This window comes from Haliaeetus leucocephalus, unplaced genomic scaffold (assembly GCF_000737465.1).
Source record: "Haliaeetus leucocephalus isolate CR32 unplaced genomic scaffold, Haliaeetus_leucocephalus-4.0 Scaffold167, whole genome shotgun sequence".
Lineage (NCBI taxonomy): Eukaryota > Metazoa > Chordata > Aves > Accipitriformes > Accipitridae > Haliaeetus > Haliaeetus leucocephalus.
Genome location: NW_010972603.1, coordinates 1,690,243 through 1,717,474, shown reverse-complemented (window position 1 = coordinate 1,717,474; position 27,232 = coordinate 1,690,243). Strand labels below are relative to the sequence as shown.

The 27,232-nt window shown below is 39.2% G+C and overlaps 1 protein-coding gene across 3 annotated transcripts in view; it reads right to left on the bottom strand.

Annotated features, from left to right (window-relative positions):
• Positions 1-12,099: 12,099 nt before the first annotated feature.
• APC (adenomatous polyposis coli) overlaps positions 12,100-27,232 on the bottom strand; it is a 101,196-nt gene continuing 86,063 nt past the window's right edge. For all 3 annotated transcript variants that reach the window (XM_010563455.1, XM_010563457.1, XM_010563458.1), the window contains 6 exons: positions 26,113-26,208; positions 25,106-25,245; positions 23,595-23,672; positions 20,874-20,990; positions 19,976-20,190; positions 12,100-19,556 (listed from right to left, as the gene is read on the bottom strand). In XM_010563455.1, coding sequence (XP_010561757.1) covers positions 12,989-19,556; positions 19,976-20,190; positions 20,874-20,990; positions 23,595-23,672; positions 25,106-25,245; positions 26,113-26,208 — 7,214 coding nt within the window. In that variant the 3' untranslated portion in view covers positions 12,100-12,988. The remainder of the gene's footprint in view (positions 19,557-19,975; positions 20,191-20,873; positions 20,991-23,594; positions 23,673-25,105; positions 25,246-26,112; positions 26,209-27,232) is intronic.

Here is a 27,232-nt window from a genome sequence, read left to right as displayed (position 1 = left end):
CGAGCCCCACCACCGGCGGACGGCCGGGGGGCCGCACTGCGCGCCGGGGAGCGCCGTTCCCGCTCGGGGCCCTGTGCAGGGCTCCGCCGGGAGAAGGGGGCGGGGGGCCTGGCAGCCGCAGCCACCTCTGCCTGGCACGCCGGGGAAGCGTGCGGGCTTAGTGGTGGCGGGGGAGCGATGGTATGCACCCGGAACGCGCTACGAGCGCTAGTCAAAGATAAGCCCAGAGCGTGGCGATCAGCGGCGCAAAGTCTGGTGGGAGGTCGGTAACTAGCAGTGTACCCCAGGGGTCAGCGCTGGGTCCAGTCCTGCTGAACAGCTTCATTAGTGAGCTGGATGATGGGGCAGAGTGCACCCTCAGCCAGTCTGCAGGTGACACCAAACTGGGAGGAGGGGCCGATACACCAGAGGGTCCCGCTGCTGTCCAGAGGGACCTGGAACAGGATGGAGAAATGGGCCAACAGGAACCTCACGCAGTTCAACAAGGGGAAGCACGAAGTCCTGCACCTGGGGAGGAACAACCCCAGGCACCAGTACATGCTGGGGGACACCCAGCTGGGAAGCAGCTTGGCAGAACAGGACCTGGGGGTCCTGGTGGACACCAAGTTGAACGCACACCAGCAATGTGTCCTTGCAGCAAAGAAGGCTAATTGTATCCTGGGCTATTAAAAGAAGTGTTGCCAGCAGGTCGAGGGTGATGATCTGTTCCCTCTGCTCAGCGCTGGTGAGGCCACACCTGGAGTGCTTTGTCTGCTGCTGGGCTCCCCAGTACAAGAGAGACATAGACACACTGGATAGAATCCCATGAAGGGCCAGCAAGATGATGAAACAACTGAAGCACCTCTCCTATGAGGACAGGCTGAGAGAGCTGGCACTGTTCAGCCTGGAGAAGACAAGGATCGGGATGGATCTCATCAATGTATATAAATACCTGCAGGGAGGGTGCCAAGAGGACGGAGCCAGGCTCTTGTCAGTGGTGCCCAGTGACAGGACCAGAGGCAATGGGCACAGGCTGAAACACAGGAGGTTCCCCCTGAACATCAGGAAACACTTTCACTGTGAGGGTGACCGAGTGCTGGCACAGGTTGCCCAGAGAGGTGGTGGAGTCTCCATCCTCAAAAGTCGTATGGGAATGGTCCTGGGCACCCAGCTGTAGGTGGCCCTGCTTGAGCAGGGGGGTTGGACCAGATGACTTGCAGAGGTCCCCGACAACCTCAACCATCTGGTCACTCTGTGAATTTCACAGGGCACATTTTGTTCACTGTTGCACTCACCAGTTAAACTGCATGCAGCAGCTATGTAGCAGACCAAAGAACTGAAGGTATTTATTCAATATTTATCCATGTTCTTATGGTTTTTTTTCTGCTCCACCAAAGCATCTAGCTCCCCACGATGAAATACAGAAGAGGAGCATGCTAAGACCCAGTGCAACACAGTGATATTCCCAGGTAAGAACTGCCAAGTACAGTTCATGAAAACGTGGAAGAGTTAAGAGTTATGGAGAAGCTTCAGAATCGGGGTGGCATTTGGCACTGATTAATGAGTTATTTGTCTATTCAATCTTTTGAATGATGGTCAATTTTGTTGTCTTCTGTCCTTGCTCTCATTGTGTCAGAAGTGAATACACTGTACAAAAGTACTGCAGAAAATACAAACAGTACAACTGTGGGGCCTCAGCAGTAGCAGCTTTTGAAAATGTAACTACGGCTGTCTGGTAGCAAGTCTGCAATTTGGCAGTGCCTCACAAACATGACTCAACAAGCTCCTCAGCTAAAAAAAAAGAAAAATTATGTAAACAAGGTGTGTCAAGTTATGAAGGAAGCTTTTGATGCAATAGTTGTCCAGTGCTAAAGACAGAGTTTTGGAGGATTATCTCCCAATTACCATCAAGCTGGCTGATACAGAGTTAAGTGTACCCCTCTAAGAGATAATTATTAAAAATAATTACTTAGACATATTTTTTTGCTTAACAACAAAATGTTCTTATCTTGTTAACACCAGCTTGGTAATGGATCTCCTATGTTGTTCCTTCTTTGCACAGAGTTTTTCTTTTAAATCTCCATTGCATATACACGTTCATGTGTCTATTAAATGACTTTCCATTGAGATTGGCACCACCTAAAAAAGTGTTAGAGCTGCCATTACCTTGGGTGCTGTTGTCCTACTGTCCAGGTTGTCAGTGCTTACATCTGCACATCAGCCACAGTGGCAGAAGCTTGTCCTGTCAACTGTTGTCACCTGCATTCAGCCAGACAGAGGTAGGCTGTAGGGGTGGGAAGGAGGGAGGTGGGCAGGTCAGCAGCATTTGTAGCCTTGGCCTACAAGTGTTCCACCTGCATGCCCCCTGCATGGCAACCGCATCCCACAGTGGTGGTGGTGTGCTCCCCAAACACCAGGCTGTAGTCCCTGTCCTTGTGACTGGGGAGAAGAAGGTCTTAAAGCTAAAAAAGGCTTCAAGAACATTGACACCATTTAATCCTCTGTGACCATACATACAACGTGAACTGTGGACACGCTGGATTTCATTACATATTGATTGTGTCTCTGTGCAGGCATGCAGTGTGCAGGGCGTATTTATGATCTGACCATTGCGTGAAACATGGTCATCGCTAAACCACATTACAAATCAAGCTTATTGCCGTTTGTTTTTTTCAAATAATATGCATAGCCATTTCCTTCCGGGACACATAGGTTTGAACCCACAAAAAGGGTACAAACACAAATCTCCCTCTGAAGGACAGTGCTATAGCAGAGTTTAAATCAAAGAACAATCTAGTGCTTTTAGGAAAAAACACTAAGAAATATTTATTTGGTATTACCACAGCTTCACATACAATTAAATAAAAAACAGGCTAAAACTTAATTAAAATTTACTTCTTTTTTCCCCCTTAGATTTCTGCAAGGTTTTTAGTTTCTCAGTTACTTTGTAAAGCAATTTCTGGTCCATAACGGGCTACCACTGAACATCACCTTGAGAAACACACTGCTCTGATATCAGGTTAAATAAGGCATTAAATACAGCTGCAGTTTGTGAGTGGCACAGTACCATCGTTGCATATTAATATTGCTCTCAGTCCACTTAGTGAGGACACTGAGAAAGATTTTATGTATTTGTTTAATGTTGTTGTATTTGACAATTGCACGGGGTTTTTCTTCCTTTGAATTCATACAATTTCTTAATACCAACATATTAGATTAATGGCTTCTCTTTTAAAACAATATTTAAACTTACTGTAACAGAACAAAAGCTACATAGCCTGTATCAGTATTTGTGGCAATGACAAAAATTATTTTCCACATGTTTTTCAGATGGAAAAATAATTCAAAAATTGTTGGAAATGGAGTTTGTGGAGTTACAGATTGGATCATATGGCATACATGACTGACCACAACAGGGGAAGCATGTCGTCTTTTCTGCAGATGCTATTACTGCATACCAATCTCCTTTACTGGTGCTAGAATTCACAGTATCTTGAAACTAGCATGCCTAAAATGAAGCACTGGCTACAGATATGTCAATTTAATCCCCATCATCACTGTAGAATGACTTCATTGAGTACATGGCATCCAGTCACTGCATTCGTTCTAGTGCCATAAGAAATACACTTCAGACTTGAATTCTGCATATTTCTAGCCTGAAGAATTTAGAGACAGAAGTAGGTCACAAAGCACACTAGCTCGGGCACGCTGTAGGTGCATGTGCTTCCCACATATCTGCTGTCCCTGACCTCAGAAATTGAATGATGAAGGAATCAAAAGCTGACACTTTTTAAACATTTTAAAGCAGTATGAAGAGAAAGTATAATTGCTGGTGAGGATAAGACTCGTGTACATCTGCAGCAAAATTTCAAGACTGCAAATAATGCCTTTGGTTAGTAGCAGGCATACTGGTGTCTGAAAGCTGCATGTAACTTCGTGAGGTTATTCCATTTGCTGTAACTGCAGTGGAAGGGGAAGTCGCAGGGAATGAGCACTGCACTACAAGCATCTCAAGCAGAGAATTCCCTCAGCGCATAAACTGTCAGCAGCAAGTCAGGTGTCTTTAGTCAGACTCTGTTTTTTACTGTTTGGGTTGTCTGGGGAAGAAAAATAGCAAAAAAACCCCAAACAAAACAACCCAGCAACAAGAGCCCTGTACAACTGTGAAACAGAAATTCAAAGCAGTTGTGGTACAGGCTGGTACATTTCACCTGGGATAAATGCAGGTGTCCTAACTAGAAGTGGGAACCCAAGAAAATGTAGATGGTTTGAGGAGACATAGTTTCTCTGTGTTTTACTGGGAAGTGTCATGTGCAGGTGCCAGTTTATTCAGACCTAGCTTACATGTTTAGTTTTCTTTAACCTGATGTTACACTGCATAGTGTAAACATGCTAGAAATGCCTATATAATAATTGGACTAGTGAGGTCATTTGGGAGGAGGTGTATTTTCAGCTAGATTGGTGAAAGAGCTCCATAGTGGACTGCAGATAAAATGCAGAACAAAGAAAGGGGACATAGAGTGAAATTGTGGTTGGTTCAGTAGACATTGAAGGGAAGGGGGCAAGCTGAGAAGGATTTTCTCCACAATCTTTGTAAGCAAGGATTCCAAAAATATCTTTTTAAGTAAAATACAGGGGCTGGAGAAAAAAAAAGAAACTGTTCGAAATGGAAACATACTTCATGAAATATGACTCTTAAGGTGGAAGTGATAGACAGGTGTGAACTAGGTCTGTCCAACAGAGGATAGAGAGCTAAACAGCATAGAGAAGAGAGAAAATAATGCTGCCCTTCATTTAGTTTCATAAAACTGGTATTTACTTATCATGGAACTTCAACATGCAGAATTAACCATACCCCTCCTGGTATGTGCCACTTTGAAAAGACTGTATATACCATTTTCCCTAAAGAAGTGGTTATTTTAAATCCAGACTACCCCAGTTCTTTCAGTCTTAACAATCCAAAATCGTATCTTCTACATAAGTGTTTTCTGGAGCCGCACTACCTCGTGCCTATCCTACAGAGACAACAGCTATACAGCTTTATTAATCAGAAACATCACTTTTGCTCATCTCAATGGTAGAGGCCTATAAACAATCCTGATGTTTGTGCCTTTTTAAGGCATGTGGGATGTTCTAAGCCACATTGGGCTTACTTGTTTCAATCTGTGAAGTGCTGCATCATAAGAGCAGCTGAGAATCACGAAGTGGCCTTGAAACTGTCATCCTGACTTGTATGCTGTTCAGAGCTAAAAATCTTTTGGATTATGTCACCTAGACCCAAGCCTTGACTTACATGAATTAATTTAGAAAGCACAGCAGACAATATATACAGTATTTCACTAAGATACGGGGAGACTGTCGTTCACCACATTGCCAAGACTCTTATCCAAATCCCTATTTAGCTGGCAACAGGAGAACTGGCGAAGTGGAAATAGAAAAACAGGGATTTCTACCCATCTCTCATTCCTTCATATTTGCAAAGACTATGTCTCTGAAGTATAGACCTCAGATTTTACACCCAGTCATTCCTTGGCCTTCTGTTTTAGCCTTGTAGAACAGCTGACAGCTGTGTAAAGTCACAGCTGTGTACAGTCAGTTTGTAAGATCAAAAGGAGCCATCAGTCATCTGTGTGTGACAGAGTAATACAGTATTTGCACTGAATCCATAGCTTTCACTTAAGCTAGGGGATTTCTATTTGTAAGAACTCCAAATGACTTAAAACACTTAAAAGTATCAATCCATTGTGGTTGTTCAACTGCTCAATTATAGGAAGAAAAAAAGATGTCAACTCCCTTTCATTACACAATGGAATAATAAGATTTTTTTAACATGGGAGTTTTCTCACCATTCATATTATGGCTTAGTTTTTACATGTACCTGCCTGCTCTTTCATAACTACTTGCACTCTAAATGTGTGCCATCACAGACCTTACCAATAATCTAAGTAAGATACACAAGCAAATCTGAATTCTGTGTTATGGTGTATTCAAACTGCCTTTCCCCCCCTGCCCCAAACAATATTCTTTTTGTACAAACGATTAGTAGAAGAAGGGACAGAATTAGCCATAATCTACCTTCATTTGTAGTAAATGTAATCACTCAAAATCTCCCTTGTTTTCACAATCCCTACTGACTTTAAACTGCAGGTGATAGTAGCAATGCTCTTTTTAAATTCTGAATAGAATTGTGTATATTACCAGCAAGGCAATTTCCTTTTCTGCATATAAATTGAGACGTAGTGCGTATTTCTCTAGAACACTTCAAAAATAAGGTACCAGCTAATCAGTCCTGAAATTAGAACTCTTCTCAACTATGAAACACAGTGCTACAAATACTAGAAAACAAAGGATCTTAGTAACTCAACAACAGTGCTTTTTTTTAATAGTTTAAATGCTTCTAACTCAGTCAAAGCCTAAAGTGAATGTAAGAGTGCAAAATATGCATGTGTATATAAATACAGGTTTGTGTGTGTGTCGGGAATTAATCAACCTAGGTCTCTTAATAGTCTCTAATGCATTCATTATGGAAAAGACAGACTTTGGAATTAACCCAGTCTCTGCTGTGCTTATGAGTCATAATGAAATAAACCTTCTTGCAAACCTCTTGTCAGTAAACAGAGAGATTATGGAATTACACTGTGCCGGACCTAGATTTTTTGTTTCGTGCAGTTTGTTCCAAAATGAAACATGGAAGAAAACAGAGCTCTACTGGTGAACTGCATGTCTCTGAGCTGTTTTTTTCCACTTCTTATTCATCTGAAACATGACTACCACCAAAACAAAACTGCATGGTTTTTTAGAGCATTTGTTCTGATATGCTGAATCATTATGGAAGTGTCTTAACAGCAACTTCCTTTTTAAATGAAATCATATTTCTAATACAGCAGACACCCAACTTTCAGTAGTAGCCAAGAAAACAATTCCACTCTGACAAGGTGCAATCAGGAGGAAATTTTATATAACACTGCAAGTAATAAATAAATTATGCATAGCAAGACTAAATTCAGAATAAGTATACTGTGAAACAAAATACATTAGAATAGTTGAAGAAAGAATTAATTACAGCGTTAGGGTATAAACAGTAATGCATCTCAGGCAGAAGCAAACAACAGAACTGAAGGAAGGATGATTGTGGGCTGAGTTTGTTCAAGAGAAACAACATTTACAGGTGGGAAGATGCATCTGATCTCAGAGGATGACAATTTAATTACTTGCAGAGAACCAGCACAAGCTTTATGCATGTTAAATCCCACCAAGAAGGAGGGCATTAGAGATACTGTTTGTACGTATGGCTTGAGGTCTGGGCAGAAGTGCGTTTTACTGAGTGAACAAGCTCCCTCTACATTTTCCTGATGTCCTAACTGCAATTCCACAGCCACTCAAGCAAAGGATGCTTTCACGAACAGCAAAATTAGAATAATTTCCTGAAATCTTGAAGTGGCAGCAATTCATAAATACATAAGCCTCTAACTATGTGGAAATTTCCTAAGAAAGGTAATTTGCAAAACTATGCTAGGGAGGCATTACCCAGTCTTAAAGTAAGTAAACAGCACATCTGGTAAACTGAAAGTTGACAGCAGAAAACCTATGTATTAAATACATACTCTGTATTCATCTTGGCATCACAAATTAATTGACACCTACATTAATTACTGTTGTGAACTCTTAAGCTCTTCTGCACCACAACAAATTCCCTTGCACTTCCAATATGTAACCAAACACAACACGTAACCAGTTAACTTACCATTCTGACTACAAACTCAACCATAACTACGTAACATTCTATAACACATTTACAGATACAATCTGTTATTCTGCATATAGGAAACTATGAAGCAGCAATCATATTTCTACATGTTATCTCAATTGAAAATAAAAGCATGGGCATCTCTTCTGGTTAAATGTAAAAGTGCAAAGGAGATGGCTGTGGAACCAGAGGGTGAATACATTTGGGTAATTTGGTATTAAGAAGGTCCCCGAAGTTTTAAGCATGTGAAAGAAGTCACGCTTCGTATTAACTGACACTTCACTTCTGATACGCAGCTTCATCCAAATCACACATCTCAATAAGAACAGAGCTGTCAGGCAGGTGGATGCGACTTTGCAAGGCATTACAGTAGATATATGAAGTTATGTTTAGGTGGAAGTCTACATGTGATTGTTAGCTACACACTTATGGCTGTTCATACTATTTAATGAAAGCTAGATGAGAAAAGACAGTTTGGGAGGCATCTCGTAACAATCCTTTTTACTGGAAGGATTTACTGCATTGAATTCAATATTGTAAATTTAAAAATTGTCGCCTAGAAGTTTATGTATGGTAGAAAAATTTGTTCTTGGAGTATTTTTGATGAAGAAGTACTTCTTTTCCACAAGTCCAAACTATAGACTGATGTAATATTTCTGAAGTTAGTTGTCATAATTTCCAGGATAAAGGACTTACCCGAACATAATGTATTTAAATGCAAAGCAGAAGTTCAAAGTGAACAATAGTTAGAAGTACCCCCCCCCAATTTTAGTTTGCTTTTGCCGTCTCAAAAGGGGTGAAGAACAGGTCTGAAACTTGGCATATCAGCTTAAAATTGCCTGTAATGGCTTGATCCAACCCACTGATCACCCATAAAGGAAATTATCCCAACCTCTTTCTACCAGCCCTAGCTGTTTATTTTCTTTTCTGCTGGCTCAGGCAGTGCTTGTTAAACTCTGCACTAAGCAAATTCAGCATACTAAATGCAGCACTAATCCTACGCCCTCCATCAGTTCTGCTAAGAGGTGAGCTAGTCCACTGAAAGGTCAGATGAGAGCCAGGATTCACAGCCAGGAGCACAGAAGGGAGAAGGAAACTTCTTTCAACAGTGCGTGCTGTTTCTTTGATTCTAGCAATAACATGGATCTTCATCCTTAAGAAAATGATGACACTAATACATTCTTATCTTCTTGGTAATCTCTATTTCTAGCTCAATTTCTGTTAGAGGTGATGGGGGGATGGACAGTTAGGAAGTCCTCCAAAGCGGCCATCAAAGAATTCAACTGTCAGATTATCAAACAAGTGTTGCAGTTTCATGGTCTACTTGTACACTTTCAGAATAAACACTCATTAATTTGTGGAACAAAATGTTCTCTCTCTCCTGTGCAGCTTATGTAATTTACTGGGGAAGACATGAAAGTACATCCCTGGGACAATATGGCTGAGAGTCTCCGAAATTGTCTCTTTTTTTCCCCTCCCCCTTTACCCAAGACACAGCAACTAATTTCCCCAAACCATCAAAGATACTAGTCTATGCTGAAGAATACTGTTGTTTACTGAAATTTATAGCATAAACTATACTTGTATTCTGCAGCCAAATCCTGCTTGAAACAATATTCCAATCTCATCAGGAAATCCTGGCAAGGCTTTCAATTTTTAAGCTGTCATCTCTGACAGAGTTTTGAGAATTACCTTAAAGCTTTCAGGGGAAAATACTCTGATAGAGAACTGCACATGAAAAAGAGAAAGAGATTAGTTCCCCTTTAAAGTCTGCAATATTTAATCAGAAAAGCTTTCACAGAAAATGAGCAATAACCTTAACTGTGGCACCCAGCAGGAAACGAAAATGAATGTACGTTTTAAAAAGTGAACCAATTACCATTTGAGGAGAGGTCACGTTTCTGCTTTTCACATCAAGAGGACAAAGCTCTAAGTCAGTCTGAAATGAGCTTTATGAGTGTATTTTCAGTATAAAATGATTTTTAAGTACAAGTTTTATATGTTCTGGATATGGTAAGCTAATTCAAGGACAACTGAAGGTCTGAGCATAAGTCACAAAAGTTCTATCAAGATCTGCAAAAAGAAAGGCAGTGCATCCCAGAAGAACAGTAAAATGAGTCTTGGTTTCCTTAGCTCCTTGCTTTCCTTTGTTTTGCCTTGACGTAAAGAATGTCCTTGCACCTGCTATGGCAACTTCATAAAAATAAAACCAAGAAAGAAGAGTAAATATTTAGCAGCATACATCAAATTTGACTATCATGAATTTAGACATCATTAACAAAATCCAAGACCAATTATACTTACTACAGCCATTTTTCTTTTTTTTTTTGAGTTTTGTATTTCCGGGATCTGGTTTTTAATAGTTAAGCTTAGAATATAACTTTGTATCCTCATCCCTAACATAAATCAAACAGCATGGATGTCCTTAAATATTCTAAAAGGCTCTTAGTGGATACTAAATATTTTAGATAAAGAATCAGAGAAATGTAGATCTGGAAGGGATTTCAAAAGATTACCTAAGCCCATCTCTGCACAGAGGCAATACGAAATATACTATAGTCCATCCCTATGAGATGTTTCATAAACCTCTTCTTATATCTTCTACAATGGAAATCTAACAACTCCCATGGGAAGCATATTTTAGTGTATCACTACCCTTATAGCTGGAAAGCTTCTCTCATCTGTCTTTGCTATAAATATAGGTTACTTATGACGATATTAAGAGAAACTTCCCAATTATAATGATCATGAAGTACCTCCAAGACTATCTAGAGAAGCCACTACAATTTTCAAAGACATTCTGGTGTTTGATACATATACAATTATTTATTGTTTCACCTCATCTTCTTCTGATTCCCTCAGTTATAAAACTAAAATCAGAATTTCTTTACTGAGATTGAGCTTACCTTTAAATTCTTATATCAACACATCATAGATGTAAAGCCAGTGTTGAACAGCTATCCTGGATTATGCGGTATATCTTCATATCAGTAGTTAAAAGCCCAGCACAAAAAAAGTATCACATCATTTATAACGAAAGTGGTCTTGCATTTTAAACTCAAGGACGGAGTTCTGTATTCTACTCCAATAGGAAGTTCTGACTTTGAACACATCAGATAATCTCTGCCTCCTATTTCATCTTTAAAAGGACACTAATATTCCCATTAAAAGCTTTGTGAAGATACTATATGCAAAATATTTCAAATGCTAACATGAGGAGCACTGCTTGTTAACAGATCTACTAGATGATATAGAAACACGGCATGTCTCTAAGCAAATCTGACAGAAAGCAAAGAACAAAAGAGCAAATAAGATACCAATTCTGCCAAACAGATATTTTTGGTATTGGCTTTTGACTTTATCTAAGTTGACTTCTGTTGGCTCATAGTATCTCAATTCTGTTCATAAACAGCGCATGTCTTATGGTGATTTCAAAACAAAAATTGATTCATTTCAATATCAGGTGAAGTACAAAAAACACAGATGTGATACACTCTGCAACTGTGTTAAAGCTACCATAAAGGTAAACTGCTCTATTTCAGGGCTTCCTGAAATCAAGGCATTTTGAATCCTGAATGTCATTTATTTAGAATGCTAATTTTAGAATAGTCCAGTTGAGATACCACAAAACTGACACACTGTTTCATGGTTTGTTCAATCGTGCACAGAATGGGTAATGTTCTGCTCTCTCATGTTTCTACTTCAAACCAATTCTCATCTAAATTCATACTATATTTATATTTTTAAAGCATAAATCTGTCTTTTCAGCATTGTTGTAGCACAAACCGTATTTGCATCCAAGAGGCTTAGGGCAGCAAATGTCCTGGTTTGTGTATAAAATTGTTTTTCTACTACGATAACAAATTTCTTGCTGCCATGGCATTCTTGCGATATTTTCCCCTTCATAGTTTTTAAAAAATAAATTTAAAAAATGCATGAAGATTTCAAATAGAATTAAAATTTCATCTTATAGTCACTATTTCACATTCTACCTTACTTCCCGCAATTAAAAAAATCTTTTGTTTTACAAATACTATTTTTATAGATACAATATTGTTTCAGGCTTGCAGTCACGAAAACAATTATACTGCTTGGCTACTGGAAAAACCCTGCCTTTTAGCCTTGTTATGCACCTGAGATGTGTGAAACTGTCTCAATTACAAATATATTACAGAAGACCTAGGGCCTGATCCTGCAACTGTTATAAGCATCCTACAACAGCCATTTGTCGGTGATAAGGAAGAACAAATATTGGAGGTGCAAGATCCTGCTGGATCAGGCCTTAAGTTTAAGTGCATTATATAACACATTATATGGTGACATCTCAAAACAAAATACCGTATTTTTAGGTAATGCAGAAGTAACACACACAATTTACATATAGTAATAATTTATTCTGAAATGTTCATTTTAGTCTCTGTTGAGACATCACCCATGTCTCATTAATAAAAGAGCAGCCATCTCACCTCAAATACCAGAATATACAACAAGTTACAGCATAGCAAAAAAATTCTACCTACTTTAAGATAAACTCTAATTCAGGTAAAATAATTTTGTTCAAGGTTTTACAGTTACACAGTTTTCCTTTTTTTTTTTTTTTCCAGAGCACAAAGAAAGTGTAAATTGTTACACCATAACTATCTATGCACATTATGTGACCACAGAAATGTTAATCATTACTTCAGAAAATGAACCATCAGTTCCATTCATGCAGAAAAGCAGGCTGGGAAGGCTTGTTCAGCAGAAACCATATTACTGTGAATTTCACAGCCACATGATTAATTATTGGGTTAGATGGACTCACAAATACTAAAACTGAGTATACTTTTTTGCATAAATAATAGCAATTCTTCCCTGATGTAGTTTAGTCAGTCTGTAATCTAGAAATAATTGATAAAGCAACATGACTGTATCATCTCCATCTGCAGTGTTCCATGATTTCAACGACAAGCAATATTTAAAGGATTATGGGATGGGATGCTAATTAAATATATGTTAAACATACTGTACAAATATACTTGCGTTAGCAATTTTATTCCAAACTGTCCATCAGGTATTCCTCCAAAATATTACCAGTGAAGACAAAGTATACTATCAAATATGGCTTCCAGAACAAGGACCCTCTAACAAGAATCAAAACTATTTACAACAAATAAAAAAACCAAAAGAATCAATCCCCAATCTTTTAAAGTTTCATTTGAAACAAAATTTCTAAATAGCTGCTGTATATAATACATCAGTTTTATTTATTTTTTGTTGCACTTAAACAGAGGTTACCAGGTAAGAGCCAGAGTGACGTTTAGGACTCTGAGTTCCACTGGAGTCTGGATTTTCAGACTTGGAGTCGCGTTTCTTCGTGCTGTTATTTACCGGTGTTGGTATCTGTGATGGCCGAGCAGAACTATTGTCCACACTACTCTTCCTGCGGCTTGGATTGTAGTTGAAAGGAGTCACTCTTGCTGCAACAGCACCAATGGGGGAGCTATGTTTGCTTGAACTACTGGAACTGAATGGTGTACGCTCACTTACAGTACTTTCATTATTTTCTGGTGCAGGAACAGGATTATTCTGCAGAGGCTTTGTTTCAGTGCCTTTCTTGTCTGGACTGTCTATTTGAAAGAAAGAGTTCAGACGGTTTTCTAAACCAACGGTACGAACAGGAACACCTCCATTCCCTGGGGTTTGTTTTTCTTGAATCTCTTTAGAATCTTTACCATTCACACCCCCTTTCTCTGAAACACTGTCAATAACAGGGGGAGTATTTCCAGTTGGCGACCTTCCAGATCGAGGATTGTTAATTGGGCAGTCCTCTATCCTCACCCACACATCCTCTGTCTTAGAGACAGCTGGTGCCATCTGATAGATGAGAGTTTTGGAATCAGAACCATTTGCGGCAACCGAGGAAGAATGCTGAGGATCATTCATTATCTGAGGAATTTCATTTTCTTTTATTTTTCTCCAAGTACCTTTTGCTGGTGCTTGGCTTTCTTTACTTTGCTTGGGTCCAGAAAGAGAACTTCCATGTTGCTTTTCATCTTCACTTTTCGCCTTTTCACTTGATTCTGAAGAAGCTGATAGAATTGATGAAGAACTTCCAGTTCTTCGCCAAGTGCTTACACGAGGAAGGGATGAGGAATGCTTACTATGCTCACGCTTCCATGTTCCTGATCTGTTGATCAGCAATCTAGACGGACTCTCAGAATGAGAACGAGCTATATCGTGACGTTTTGCTGGTCTCCCATCATATTCTACAGAAGGACTGAGATTAGGGGGTAATTTTCGCCAACCACTAGTCTGGGCAGTTGAATGAGTGGATAAAGACATATCAGGAAGAGATGGACTTAAAACTGGGGTCTGTAGTTGGGACCTTGTGGGAGAATCCGGTCTGGAAGGAGACAGAGATTCAAATGAAGCTGACTCTTCTAATTTCCGTCTTAGAGTCGGGCTCGGAGCTTCTTTAATGAAAGTTGACTGACGAACGAGAACAGGTCTCTCAGATCTGTCAGATTCACTTCCACTAGATTTTGCGGATGACATTCTGGATAGTTCAGTCTTTTTGTTGGATCCACCACTGCTGAGAGCCTGGTTTAACCCTTTTGAAGCAGACTCACTTCGTGGAATACTACTGGTACTCTTGGGTAAGGCAGTTTGCTTTGTAAGGTTTTGCTGGCTCATCTGCCTGCCTGGTGATGTATATGACATTCTACCTGAACCTGAAGATTTAGTTGAAGCTGTGCTAGGAGATGATGTCCTTGGCAACTGCGACAGTTTGTTCGGAGGACTTATACCATTTCTTCCTGGGGAAATTGAGTTTCGGCCCGGAGATTGCAGAGGCCTACTTAATGGCTGCTGTTGAGGTCTAGAAGGAGTGGAGTCTCTAGATCCTGATCTAGAAGGTCCTTTACTTGATCCACTCTGGTTCAACCCCGATGGCTGCCTAGTTACAGGAGCTGGCTCAGGTTTCACTGATGACTTGACTCCTCTTGGAGAACTAGTCAAACTTTGGCCTTCACTGGGACTCTTGGAGTTTGTGTTTTTGAGCGGGGGACCTTTTTTGGAAACAGGACTAGTACTTGAAGAACTATTTCGAACTCCTGGAATATGGATCATTGTCCTACCACGTGAAATTGAAGGCACACTTGTCTGTTGTGGTTGCTTCAACTGGCTTGAAACTTCTGAATTGGAGCGAGTTTTTCCTGTAATTATACTTTTATACACTTTCTTCCCTCCTTTGATTCCCCTACTTTCAGATTCTACTTTTTTAGACTCCAGTGTACTCTTCTCTCCCGGCTTCAGAATTCTTGGACCTTTATTACTAGTGAAAGGTTTTTCTTCTTGGTCTGGGGTAAGATGAAATGGTGACCCTAGAGAAATACCAGATTTTAATGAAAGGATAGAATCAGAGTCTGATGAAGCTTGTCTAGATAGCGATGCAGCAGCCGCAGCTTGATGCAAGCTACTAACTATAGAATTTGCACCTTCTTGTATAGCTTTCCAATCAAAGTTCTCTGAATCAGGTGAGAAACCATGTTCTGAATCTGGCCTCTGTATCTCTCTCAAATCCAGTGTTAAATCTTCTGCTAATATACCACCTGTATTTCTGGAATTATTTTTCTCACTTTCACTCTTTATTCTTGAGGGTTTTTTCTTTTTAGGCATAGCAGAACTAATGCATTCCTGCAAAAGATCATCTTCTGAGTCAATACTAAGAGAACTCAGAGAGCTGTTTCTAGAGAAACATACAGGAGTATCTTCAACATGAAATGATTTAGGTGCATAACCAGAAGTCTGTGGTCTGTTTGGTTCCATCTGTGAATCAGTAGCCTCACCATGTTTTGCAGGTTCCCCTTCTTTGTTGTTATTGTTTTCTTGATCAATATCACTGAGGGAACTAAGAGATGAATTGCAAGAAAAACAAACAGGTGTGTTTTCAATAGCGAATTTCTGCATTTTCTCATCTGTAGCCGCTCCTCTGTCTGGAATATCTTTAGCTGACTGAGACAAAGTTTTAGGCTGGCTTCTGCCTGTTGGGTGTTTTTGACAAACTTGTGTCCTGTTACTTGATTGCTGATTTGAAGACTGTTCTGCATTAGTGCAGTCTTTAGTTTCTGTTTCTTTTGTTTCTTTTCCTTTTCTTAATTCTGCCTTCTCCCTTGAAAGGTCAACATCATCATCATCATCAAAGTCTAAAGAACTTAGGGAATCATTCCGTGAAAAACAATAGGGAGTTCCTTCAATAGGTGTGTAATGATGAGGGGAATCAAATGCAAAGCTTCCTCTTACACGCTCTTCATTATTTGGCAATTTATCATTAAACTCTCTTGAATTATTTTTAAGACTCTGTTTCTTTGTGTCTCTGTTCTCTGGATAGCTTCTTTCATTATTAATATTGCTTTTAGGCTCTGTGGTTTTTCTTATACGTGCTCTGTATTCATTATTTTGGGGAACAGGCTTTACTGGTGACGTTGGCTTCTTTTTCTCACCTTCTGGTTGGTTTTTATTACTTAGAGATGAAGATGCTTGTTGAATTTGATCCATTATCTTCTTCACTCTGAAAGGTTTGTGACTTTTTCCTTTTGGCATAGCTGAGTTAATGCACTCAGCCAGAATATCACCCTCTTCTGTTTTGTCATCATCCAGGCCTGGGGGAGTCAGAGTTGAGCTTTTTGCTCTCTGAGAGTCGTCAGTGCTTCTACCTTCTGTAGGAATGGTGTCTCGCTTTTCAAATTCCCCTGACTCTGCTCCCGTACCCACACTGTCTACATTGGCCAACTCACTTGGGGGCGATTCTATTGTGAGATCACTCAGAGATGTAGCTGTTGAAAAATTTATTGGTGTACCCTCAACACAATATACCCGTGGCATATCATCTCCTGGTGTAAAACTCACATGCTTTTGGGATTGCAATCTGCTTTGTGAAGGCAAAAGTTTGTAAACTGGCAACTGGCTGGGCTTTCTGGCTACAGGAGGAGGTATTTTTGGAGCAGATGCTTGAGAAGGCTTTTTGGCTTTACGTGAAGACTTTGTTGGCATTGCAGAAATAATACATGCTTCCAATATTTCAATATCATCATCATCAGAATCATCTAGAATGTCTTTTTCTGCTTCAGTAGGCTTCTCCGCTTTCTTGTCTTGCTTATCCTTCGTATCACCTGACTGTTCAGTTTCTGCTTCATTTCCATGTTCATTTTCATGAACCGGAGGCATTATTCTTAACTCTACATCCTTCTGTATAAATGGTTCATCAAGACTCAGAGCACTCAGACTAGAAGAGCAAGAAAACCCATCCGGTGTGCTTTCTGTGGCAAAATGTAATAGCGTATCAGCATCTGGCAGTACCTGAACTCTTTGAACAGCTGCATTTACAGCTGCCTGTCTAGGACCAGGATCTCTCTTTTCTCCACTAGGTACTTTACCTTTAGCTACATCTCTTTTTACTTGAACTGCTTGGGCAGGGGGTGGTGTTTTACTTCTGCTTGGAGGCATTGTTTGTCCAGGGCTGTCTGGAAGGTCACTGGGACTTATAATACCACTTACCATTCCACTGCAAGGCTCACTTTGAACTGAACTAGCAATTGAACGGCTTTCAAAACTATCCAGGGAACTTACAGAAGTACATCTGCTGAACATGAGCGGTGTTTCCTGCACGTAATGTTCTGGTGGGCTTTTAGGAGTTTGTGCACCACTCTTTGAGGGAGATTTGGCACCTGAAGAAAATTCAACAGCTTTATGTCTAGAGGAATCAGAAGGAGACAAACTAGAAGTCTGAAGTCTACTGGATTTTGTTCTGATGTGTTGCGATGTTGATGTGATTTCACTTACTGCACCTTCTGTAGATAGAGCCCCGCTGTTTTCCTTTAGTTCTGCTATCTGTAGTGTGTTGTTAGCATCTGTCACACGTGTGGATTGATCACGTCCTATTTCATCTTCAGCTGATGACAAAGATGACAAAGAGCTACACCTTGAAAAACATATTGGGGTATCTTCCACACAGTAAGTTTGTATAGTTTCCTGATTAATAGAGGGAGTTTTACAGGAGGCAGTCTTTTGTGCATGACCACCTCTGCTCTGTGCAGAATTTGGGTGAAGCTGATTCTGTCTCTTTGAACCAGCTGAGGGGGCTGATGTGCTCCCACTGCTTGAGGAAATATGGTCAGTTTTAGTGCTTTGCACTGAAGAAGTCTTTGGAAAAGTAAAAGATGGCTTCTGAGAAGGAGGAACTTCTGTTGAGTATTTTAAACTATAATCAATAGGCTGATCAACATGATGTTCCTCTTCATTGTACTTTATACTATAATTAGTTGGCCTGTCTTCCTCTTCATGTTGTTCCTCCTCAGAATAACGTTCACTATAGTTGGTTGGCTTATCATCATCATAATCATCAATGTGGCACAAGGACTGGTTTACTTTCTGATTCATTCCAAGAGTTGAGCCTACTCTGTTCTGATCTGAACCACTGGATCCCCTTGATCTAAAGGAAGAAACGCACTCTTGCTGTCCAAAAGGTGACTGATATTTCAAGTGTTTATCATCTCCACTTTCAGTGTACACCGGGTAAGTTACATTTTGGCTCCTTGACTGCCTTTGTTCATTTTGTTTCATTTCATCATCTATTATATGCTTAGGCCTTGCCCATCTTTCATTCTGAGAGGGACTCTGCCTTCCAGAATTTAACTGTTCATCTGAGTATTTAAGGCTATAATTAATAGGAGTGTCTAGCTCTCCATCATTGTCATCCATATGATTTGCACTATGAATCTTATGTGCCAAGTCAGCTGGATATTGACCATAACTACAAAATTTACTTTCATCATCTTCGGAGTAAGACTCAATGGAAGGTTTCATTTGGCCTCTTTTACCATAGCCATCAGTGCTGCTAACACTATTTAAACTATCATTTGAAGCTCTCTTGTATTCCATTTTTGTGTAAGGCACAGGACATGTCCTGTTTGAATTCTCAGATTTAGGAAAGTATGTATTGGAATGAGTATGGGCAGTGGCTGATCTCCTCGGGGCATTTCTGTCTTCTGTCAAACAGTGCATTTCAGAAGTGGAACCAGAACTTCTGTCTTCTTGGGGAATATGCATGCTTGTTACTTCTTCCATAACTTTGGCAATCTGAGCTGCAGCAGTAGAAATCTGCATTCCTATTCTCTTAGAGGAGTTCCCGGTATTCTCTGCAGCTGGATGATAGGTAGTTAAACCTACTGCTCGATCCCTATCAAGATTTCTGTCTTTCTCAGATCGAGAATTTTCTATGTTTCCTCTACCAGAAGAGGAAGAGCCAGGCAATACCGTAGTATTTAAATATGGTGAAAGTACAGTCATATTACCAGCATTAAAACTCTCTGATCTGCATATACCATCATCATGCCGACTGGAGTCCAAGACATACTCACTGTATATATTTTGCTTATGTCTCTGCTTATTACGGTGAGATGCTTTTGGGCTTAAGTTATCAATGTTGTCAAAAGTCTCTGATAAATGCTGAGCATCTAATTCTGCTTCCAGTGCCTTTTGTTTTCTGACATGAAGAGAAGGTAAGCTTGATCCTGGAGACATAATGTTGGCATCCTTATATTTTGCTGGCCTGTTTGCCATGAGGTTTCTTAGAGCTGCAGCGCTACCCATGGCTATCATTTTGTGTTTTGAGTGAATGAGATTTTTCAGCATGCTGACTGCTCCCATGTCCCAGAGCGCCTCCTGGTCCTTTGCATTTCGTGCAGAAAGATTCCACAGGGTCCCACATGCATTACTGACTATTGTCAAACTGTGTGACTTCAAGTGTTGTAACAAGGTTTGTAAGCAGCTGTTCTCTCGCAAGATTTGCCTGGTGTTGAAGTAATGGAAAGCAAACACCAGTAAGTGGCATTTTAAAAGGATAAGAAACAAATCAAAACACAAACCTATTATGCTAGAGGCAAGTTTTGTCCTTAGAAAAGATAATAATGAATTCTCCAGTGCAAATCTATCTCATATTTCCTCTAGCTTTCATCTGAATGCTAATCAAATCCTATTACAAATATAAATAGTTTGCTTTTAGTAGAATTCATCATTAACAAGCAGCAGGTATTAATCCACATATTCCTGTTATGTAAGTGAAATACTTGCCTTATCAAATGCATTAAAAAGTAACTGTACTTAATTATCATACTTAATACATGCATACATATTAAAACTCAGTCATAGAAACTGTTTACTAAATACACATGTGGAACTGCTAAAGATTGTCATAAAAAGTACACCCACCTATGGTCCTCATTAGTAGCAATTAAGCTAGAAACATTTCTTAATATTCCTCCTCCACTTTCTATGATGGCTAAAGTGTTTGTTTGGCTCCGGTATGTCAGTGTGCCGACTAGAAATGCAAGAGCACCATCAACAGCACATATATCAGCTTTGTTCTCAGTACAGTGTGCTGACAAATTCCATAAGGCACTCAGAACACTTTTTAGGGTGGATTCCTAAGTAAATAACAAAATGACAGAATTAGAGAAGTTTTCAACTATTGATCACAAGCTCTCAGAAATACCTAAGTTAGCTTCAAGGAGTTATGTATGTTCCAATTTCTGCTTTCTGGGCTGATAAGTTAGATGCAGGCAGCAGTGCACACGTTAATACTTTTGTTCGCTTCTCTCCTTCCTTCAGCTATGGATTTGGTATTACTTGCCCCAAAGTTTTCAGAAATATGTGCTACAATATTTGTTAGCTGCCATAATGGTAAAAATGGCTTGAATACTAGCTGGCGGGAGACTCTGTGATGGAATCCAGACTCCGTCTGGATACCAAAAACATACGTAGAAAATTACAGAAGTGGTAATTATCTATTCGCTAACTCAAAAGAGGTTTTATTAAATTGCAAAATTATAAAAAAGGCTATTTCAACAGCACAGTTCATGAAACTGAAGAGCAAAAGCTGTCAACCCTCGTAAATAAAAGTACAGAAATACTAGTAGTTTTGAGATGTCATTGCTACATTGTGGGCTGCTGCTATGTTAACTCAAAGCAACTCTCTTCAAAGCAAGTTACCTAAACCACCCCAAATATCTGACCAACTGCTTTTATCAAAAAGGACAATAATATTTGTGTTTTGTGTAAAATAAATGCAATCTCTCCAAAATTTATCTCAATCATTTATACAGAATACCTTCTTAACTTCTAAAGCACATTCCATCAGTGCTTTCACACTTCCAACTTCTCTTAGAGTCTTTTTACTGTTTACATCTGCTCGCCAGGACAAGTTTCTCAACACACTCGCAATGACCTACAAAATGTGAAAGAAAAATAATGTATCTCAATATAGCTACTTCTAGAGCAGGTTATCAGATTTCCTCCTGGATTTCTGGAATGCTGTGGCTTCATTAACAGTGGTCATGTTCAGCTACTGAGCTAAAATTTGCTGAAATGTGCTTTTTGTTGTGTTGCCTGCTAGACTGTTCTAACATTTCAGTATGAAGTTTGATCAAAAGCACTGTTTTTTCTGTGTGGGTACCTAAAACAAAGATTTGAAATCAAGTTTCCTGCTTTCCACACGTGTTGAAAAATCGGTCCAAAAAATCCAGATTTGTGCTTTACTCCGATGTCCACACTACTTATGTAATCTCAGGAGAGATTTATATCATCTTTTTCTCAGCCTTTCTGCTTGTAAAATAGAACAGTAAGACTTGCCTGTCTCTCAGATGGTATGATTACTTTGATTAATGTTTATAAAGCTCTTCAAAATCTTTTAAAAATATGTTGTGTCTTTTACAATCAGAATAGTTTTCTATAGAAGATGAGTAGCCATTCAGCCTATGTCCTTGTCCTTGCTAGAAGCCAGACTGAGATAGGCTGTCACTACAGTGGACAGTATTAAACTCCATCCATTTATGGGCTGCAGTAAGCATGCATATCCCTCATGAAATCTGACAGAAAACTTTTACCCATCAATGTTCTCGTTGTCACAGAAGTGCATAAGCTTGTTAGATTATGTGATGAATGCTCCCCTGCTCACACCCGCAAGGGAGCAGAGGGAGGCAGTGGCAGATGGAAGAGCCCAGTAATCCCCTGCCCTGGCTGCTCCCAGTCCCGCCACAGGAGCCATCGGCCCATCAGGGGCCCATCTCAGCACGCAGAGAGGAGCACAGGGGCCCAAAGGCGGGTGGGAACCCAAACTAAGGGCTCGGAGGAGGGGGCACCCTGTCCGGGCTCTTTCCAGGGCTCTCCCAGGAGACCCCCAGCCTCACGGCCCAGGCGTGACGCCCATCACGAAAAGTCGATGGGAACAGCTCTCTGCCCCTTTTGGACTGAGGCAGGTCAGTCTAGAAATCCTGGCCTAGGGATGTGGGACACTTTCTGGGATCCAGGAGAAGAGCATTCTGGGACTGTAGAAGACTTATTATGGGACGGGAACCCAGAGGTTCCAAAGGCAGGAAAGAGAATGGATCTATGTGATTTGGGGAGGCACAAGCATGGGAAAACACAGGGATAAGGGGACAGAAAGGCACAGTTGCATCTCAACAGTCAGCTGGTTGATATGCTTGTATCGCCGTGCCCTTTGCCTGATGAGCACAGTCCGTCCCATATTCTTATTAAACCCCATTTCTAACTTTTCCTGAGTGAGGGACTTCCTGCTCTGTGTGTGCGCACGTGTATGGGGGTCTACATGCTAGTGGCTGAAGACATACCATGGGGCAGAGGACCCATGTGTCTCTGACTTCCCTTCCAAGAACACTAAATGTACTTAATATCTGCCCTAATATCAAATCAGAGTTTGCCCAGTAACTTCTATTGTAATTCTAATTATTTTCTCAGTCGTAACTAGTTAGCTTCTCCTCTAGTGGAGAAAATTTTCTGCGAACAGTGTTTTAAGAGATAAAGTCAATTTTACTTAAAATTGCTGACTTAAACTGCAAGGAAAACAGGGTTTTCCCTTCCAAAAGCTGTTCCAGCTTGTTTACAGTATATATTAATTAGAATGGATTACAAGTTAATATTTAATAATTTTAAACGAGTTCCACACCAATGAAGAACAGTTCTGCACCCTCAACTCTCAGGATCACCCTAAGCCCTTCCTACAGACTTTATTTTCAGGCTGTTTTCTTTACACAGCAGGAGCCATCAGAAGAGACACTCAGGTGTCACACCATTTGCTCATACTTAGAAAGCTTCTTAGGGTGGTGCTGGTGTCAAGAGTAGTTATGTATGACTTGTCAAATCACATGCAGATTCTCTTTTGAAATACGGGTTTCTCTACTATTATTCCCCTATTATTTACTTGCTGCAATTGTAGGAGAAGCCACAATACTGTATTAATTCTCCAGGTAATACCAGTCCATTAACACCATGACTAGCAGACTAAATTAGAGAATCTAAGATCACTCAAACTCATCTTTAAAACTGGACTTCCACTAACAGATCAGTGTCATAAAAGTGAGTTTTATAGCCCATGTGTTATATGTGCTTTGGTAAAAAAAACAGAATATGACCCACAGATAAGCATTTTTACAAGAAGAAAGTTCTACTTCATAATTTGTGGAATGAGTACAGATACAAACTTTGCATCAAAGGGAGACAATACAACATGACAACAACAATAAAAACAACAACAAAAAACCCCAGCCTGGGATGAATGAAGCATATTTCAAAGAGAAAGCCTAATTAAAAAAAGAGAAGGCTGGCTGTGGACAGCACACCAGAAACTTCATGAAGATGATAGAATCCAAGCATAAAAATAACTGGTGGTGAGGCCAAATGAGTAGAACGAAGGTAAGTATTAGGAAAGGAAAGCAGAAATACAGTATTTTATTACAATGCAATGTAATTCATGGGATGCAAAGTGATGGAAATGTCCAAGCTAAAGAAATACTTCATCTCGAAAGGACATTACCTGCTGTAAGTCTTCACTTTCAGATTTCAACTGGGCTACAAGAGCTCTCATGCAGCCCTTCATAGAACATAATGTAGCCTGTAAGGAATCAGAAGAAAAAATAAAGTGAATAGTATTAAATAACAGGTTAGGTGGCTTGCTTCTGCACAATGTTTTGCTATTTTAAGCTAATCGTATCTGAAGTTCAATAAAAGCTTAATAAAATATCTTGCCAACAATAAATATTTGGTCTACAGCTACTAAAAAGTTAAGCATAACTGTAAATTTCTGTTCTGGGCAATAGATAAGTGGTAAAATTGTGCTAATTTTTTTATTTTTTATAACAGGTCTAGGACTTATCTGGAACTTTACTACCTTAGAAGCCTTCTTTACTATGTGCCAGACAAAAATCACCTGTGAGCTGGCAATGTGTTGTTACCTACTATCTACTGAGTCTCACAATCATATTTGTTTTCTTTCAAATAAACATAGTATGCAAAATAATATGAATATTTAAGACTGACACAAATATAACATTTCTGACCTTTGAAGAATAACTTTCTAAGAATACAACAGCAACTGAAAAACTGTAAGGCTTAAGTTGGAAATTGTGACAAAGCACAACTAAAAATTATTCAAAAACAAAGTATGTGTTAGAACTGTACTACTCATCTGCTGGGGAGCATATACATTTATATCTGAGTGTTTTAGTTTATGCTATAAACCCAGTAACTGCAGCCCTGTTGTGGTTACTCACTGGATGATGTAAAGAGACAATATTTTGTGAAGCTATTCATTTGCAGCAAGGATTTATGCTTTACTCTTGGAACAAAACCCAAGTTATATGAAGCCTGTTATTTCCATTCACTCCTGAAACATCTTCCTTTAGAGCAGAAGATGAAAGTCTTCTCAGTACAAAATTATTTTAAGATCCATGGCTTGGCAAACTCTGGGGCAAGAAATCATTGAAACTTTCTATCTCTTGAAAGCAAAGTCCTTGTGGGAAATTAGGGAACCTATTTTCTCTTATACTAATTTGAAGTAGTGCCCATTATGAGCCAGATATGCTCCAGATATTTAAAAGCAAGCTCCAGCCTGAAGAAGTTTACCAAATTTCATCAGACAGTAGTAGTATCGTTAAATAACCGGCAACTTTACAAAATTTGACTCAATTAACTGTTCTAGTTCAACATCCTCAGAAAAATCAGTCACTATCCGTAATCATTGGTTCAAAATCATTATGTGCTAATCTAATGCTCATTAAAAAATTAAGCCAATAGATAAAAACCTTACTTTCAGTGACAAATTAAAAGTGATTTAATTTGAGAGTTGATACTATACTTGCATGATAAAACATCCAGTTTGTGGTGCTCTCTGTCAGGAACAGGATGGGAAAGACAGGTAGTTTGAAGCTCTGTCTTGAGCTCAAACTCAATATCCTATCCTGGAGATTTTCGTCACCTGTCTTGAGAACTACAATTCAAACATAGCTATGAACTGAAATTACTGTGTGTTTAAAATTTTACTCTTACCTTGTTTGCCACATCTCCAAAAGTCAAGTTTGTCAGAGCCATTCCAGCGTACCTCCTTAAGGTAACGCTATAGTGATCATTTGTAAGTCCATACATTTCACAATCCACTTGCAACAGTTCAGCAATGGCCTGCAAACCTCCTTTAAAAACAAACAAGACAATAAGTAGTATCTGTACTCTAATATCATGAGTACAATACATATATACCAAGGAGCAAATTGGATTTATATGCAGAGAACAAATATCACATCTTAAAACCCAAAGGCTCAGAAAAGTAAATAAATTGTTAAATACTGACTCTGGATCTTGAATCCTGTGCTTAGTAGCAGCTGCAAGGTATGATAGCACGACATCGAGATTTCAGGGGAAAATGGGAACAGGAAGAATTATGAGGAAGTAAGAAGCACACTCGTCTTTTAATTCCACCCAGCCAAAATCATGTCTGACCAATGAACTCACACCAGTTACATAAAAGGCTATTTAGTAAATCTGAAAAACTACTGATTTAATTATTATCACGGAATGTTAGTTTCAGTGAAAAATACATAGAATATTTTAATTGATAATGAAATGTAGCAAATTAAGGAAAATTGCATGCACAGAATTAACTGAGCACGGACTAAAAAAGTTCAAGCTGTCAAGACAGGAACCAACTCAGGACAAAAAAACCCAACAAAACACCAATAAAAAACCTCCCACCCTGGAAAGTAGTCTCCATTGTAAGTCCAACACTTCTAAATTTGCAAATATTTGCATAATAATAATACTCTTCCAAAATTCATAATTAATGCCAGAAAAAAGAGTAACTGACATAGTAATTTATCTACTCAGAAATGGTCTGGTTAATTTAAACTGCATTCATCACTTTAGAGGGCAACTGACACAAATGAACTGATGACCTGTTTAAACTAGTAGTAAAAAAAAGCCATATATTCAGTGAGGTACACAAGTGTCAGCATACCCAGCAAGCTTCTCAAAGGAAGTCAGGGAAATACATTTGGTCTTACCAAGCTCATTCATTGCATGCCTGTGTTCTTCATCAAACGAAAGTTTCATCAAAACACATACTGCAGGACAGATTTGATGGTCCACTGGAGCAGGCACTGATCCAGAAATAGGTAACAATTAGTATTTCCTAGATGATTTTGTCTAGATCCTAAGTTTTCCAAAGTGAATCTGATCTTAAAATAAATCAGTTGCAGTTTTGTTCAGGGTTTGTATCTTCCCAGTAATCCACGAACAGACAATTAGTTAAGAATGTTACTTACAAATGTGTGTACTATAAATACACTTGATGCTGAAAAAGAAATTAGGCAGAGTCCTAAATGTACATATTAAGTAAGAAATATGACTCCCAGTACAAAAGAATTATCTTATTATTTTTAAAAATTAATAATCTTAGTGAAACAAATCAATAAGGTTAAATATTCTGGTGGCATTAAATAATATAATATGCCACCTAACGTGAAGCTGCTTCTTTGGGTGTTAAGTCCTTACAAATGGTTAATTAAACCCTTTGTTACATAACTGAGATGTTTTTAAGCTCATACTTTTGTGAGCTAGATTCTGGCTAATGCACAAATGGTAGTGGTACATCTTGTTCAGACCCCCACTCCTGCTAAATGGTTCTTGTGTTAAACTCCAACACCCATGATGCAGCCCACTGATTTCAGTAATACGTCTGTCACAGACACCTGCAGCCCATATTTAAAAAATGCCCTCAATTCAGGAAAGCAGCTAAGCAATCCAGAAGGTTAAATCTTTCTTCTAACTGTCCCCTGAGAAATTTGTGCTCTCTGTTCCTCTTCTAAATGAAATGTACTATCTCCTGAATACATCTCCATGCAAAGCAGTTTGGGATTATTTATGTAGGTATGTTTCACTATCCACTAAAATGTAAAACAGAATGAGTACATATTCAATATTAATTTACAGATTATAAATACAGAACACTAGAACTATTATCTGGAAAGCACAGCAAGGTTTATGATTTAAACAACAAGTTTATAAATAGGGTATCATATTTGTAATAGATACTATTTCCTAACACTACCTCAGCTTAACAAAACAACACACACACACACTCACATACATTCAACAAGAAGTCAGATTAACGTTGTACTTTCT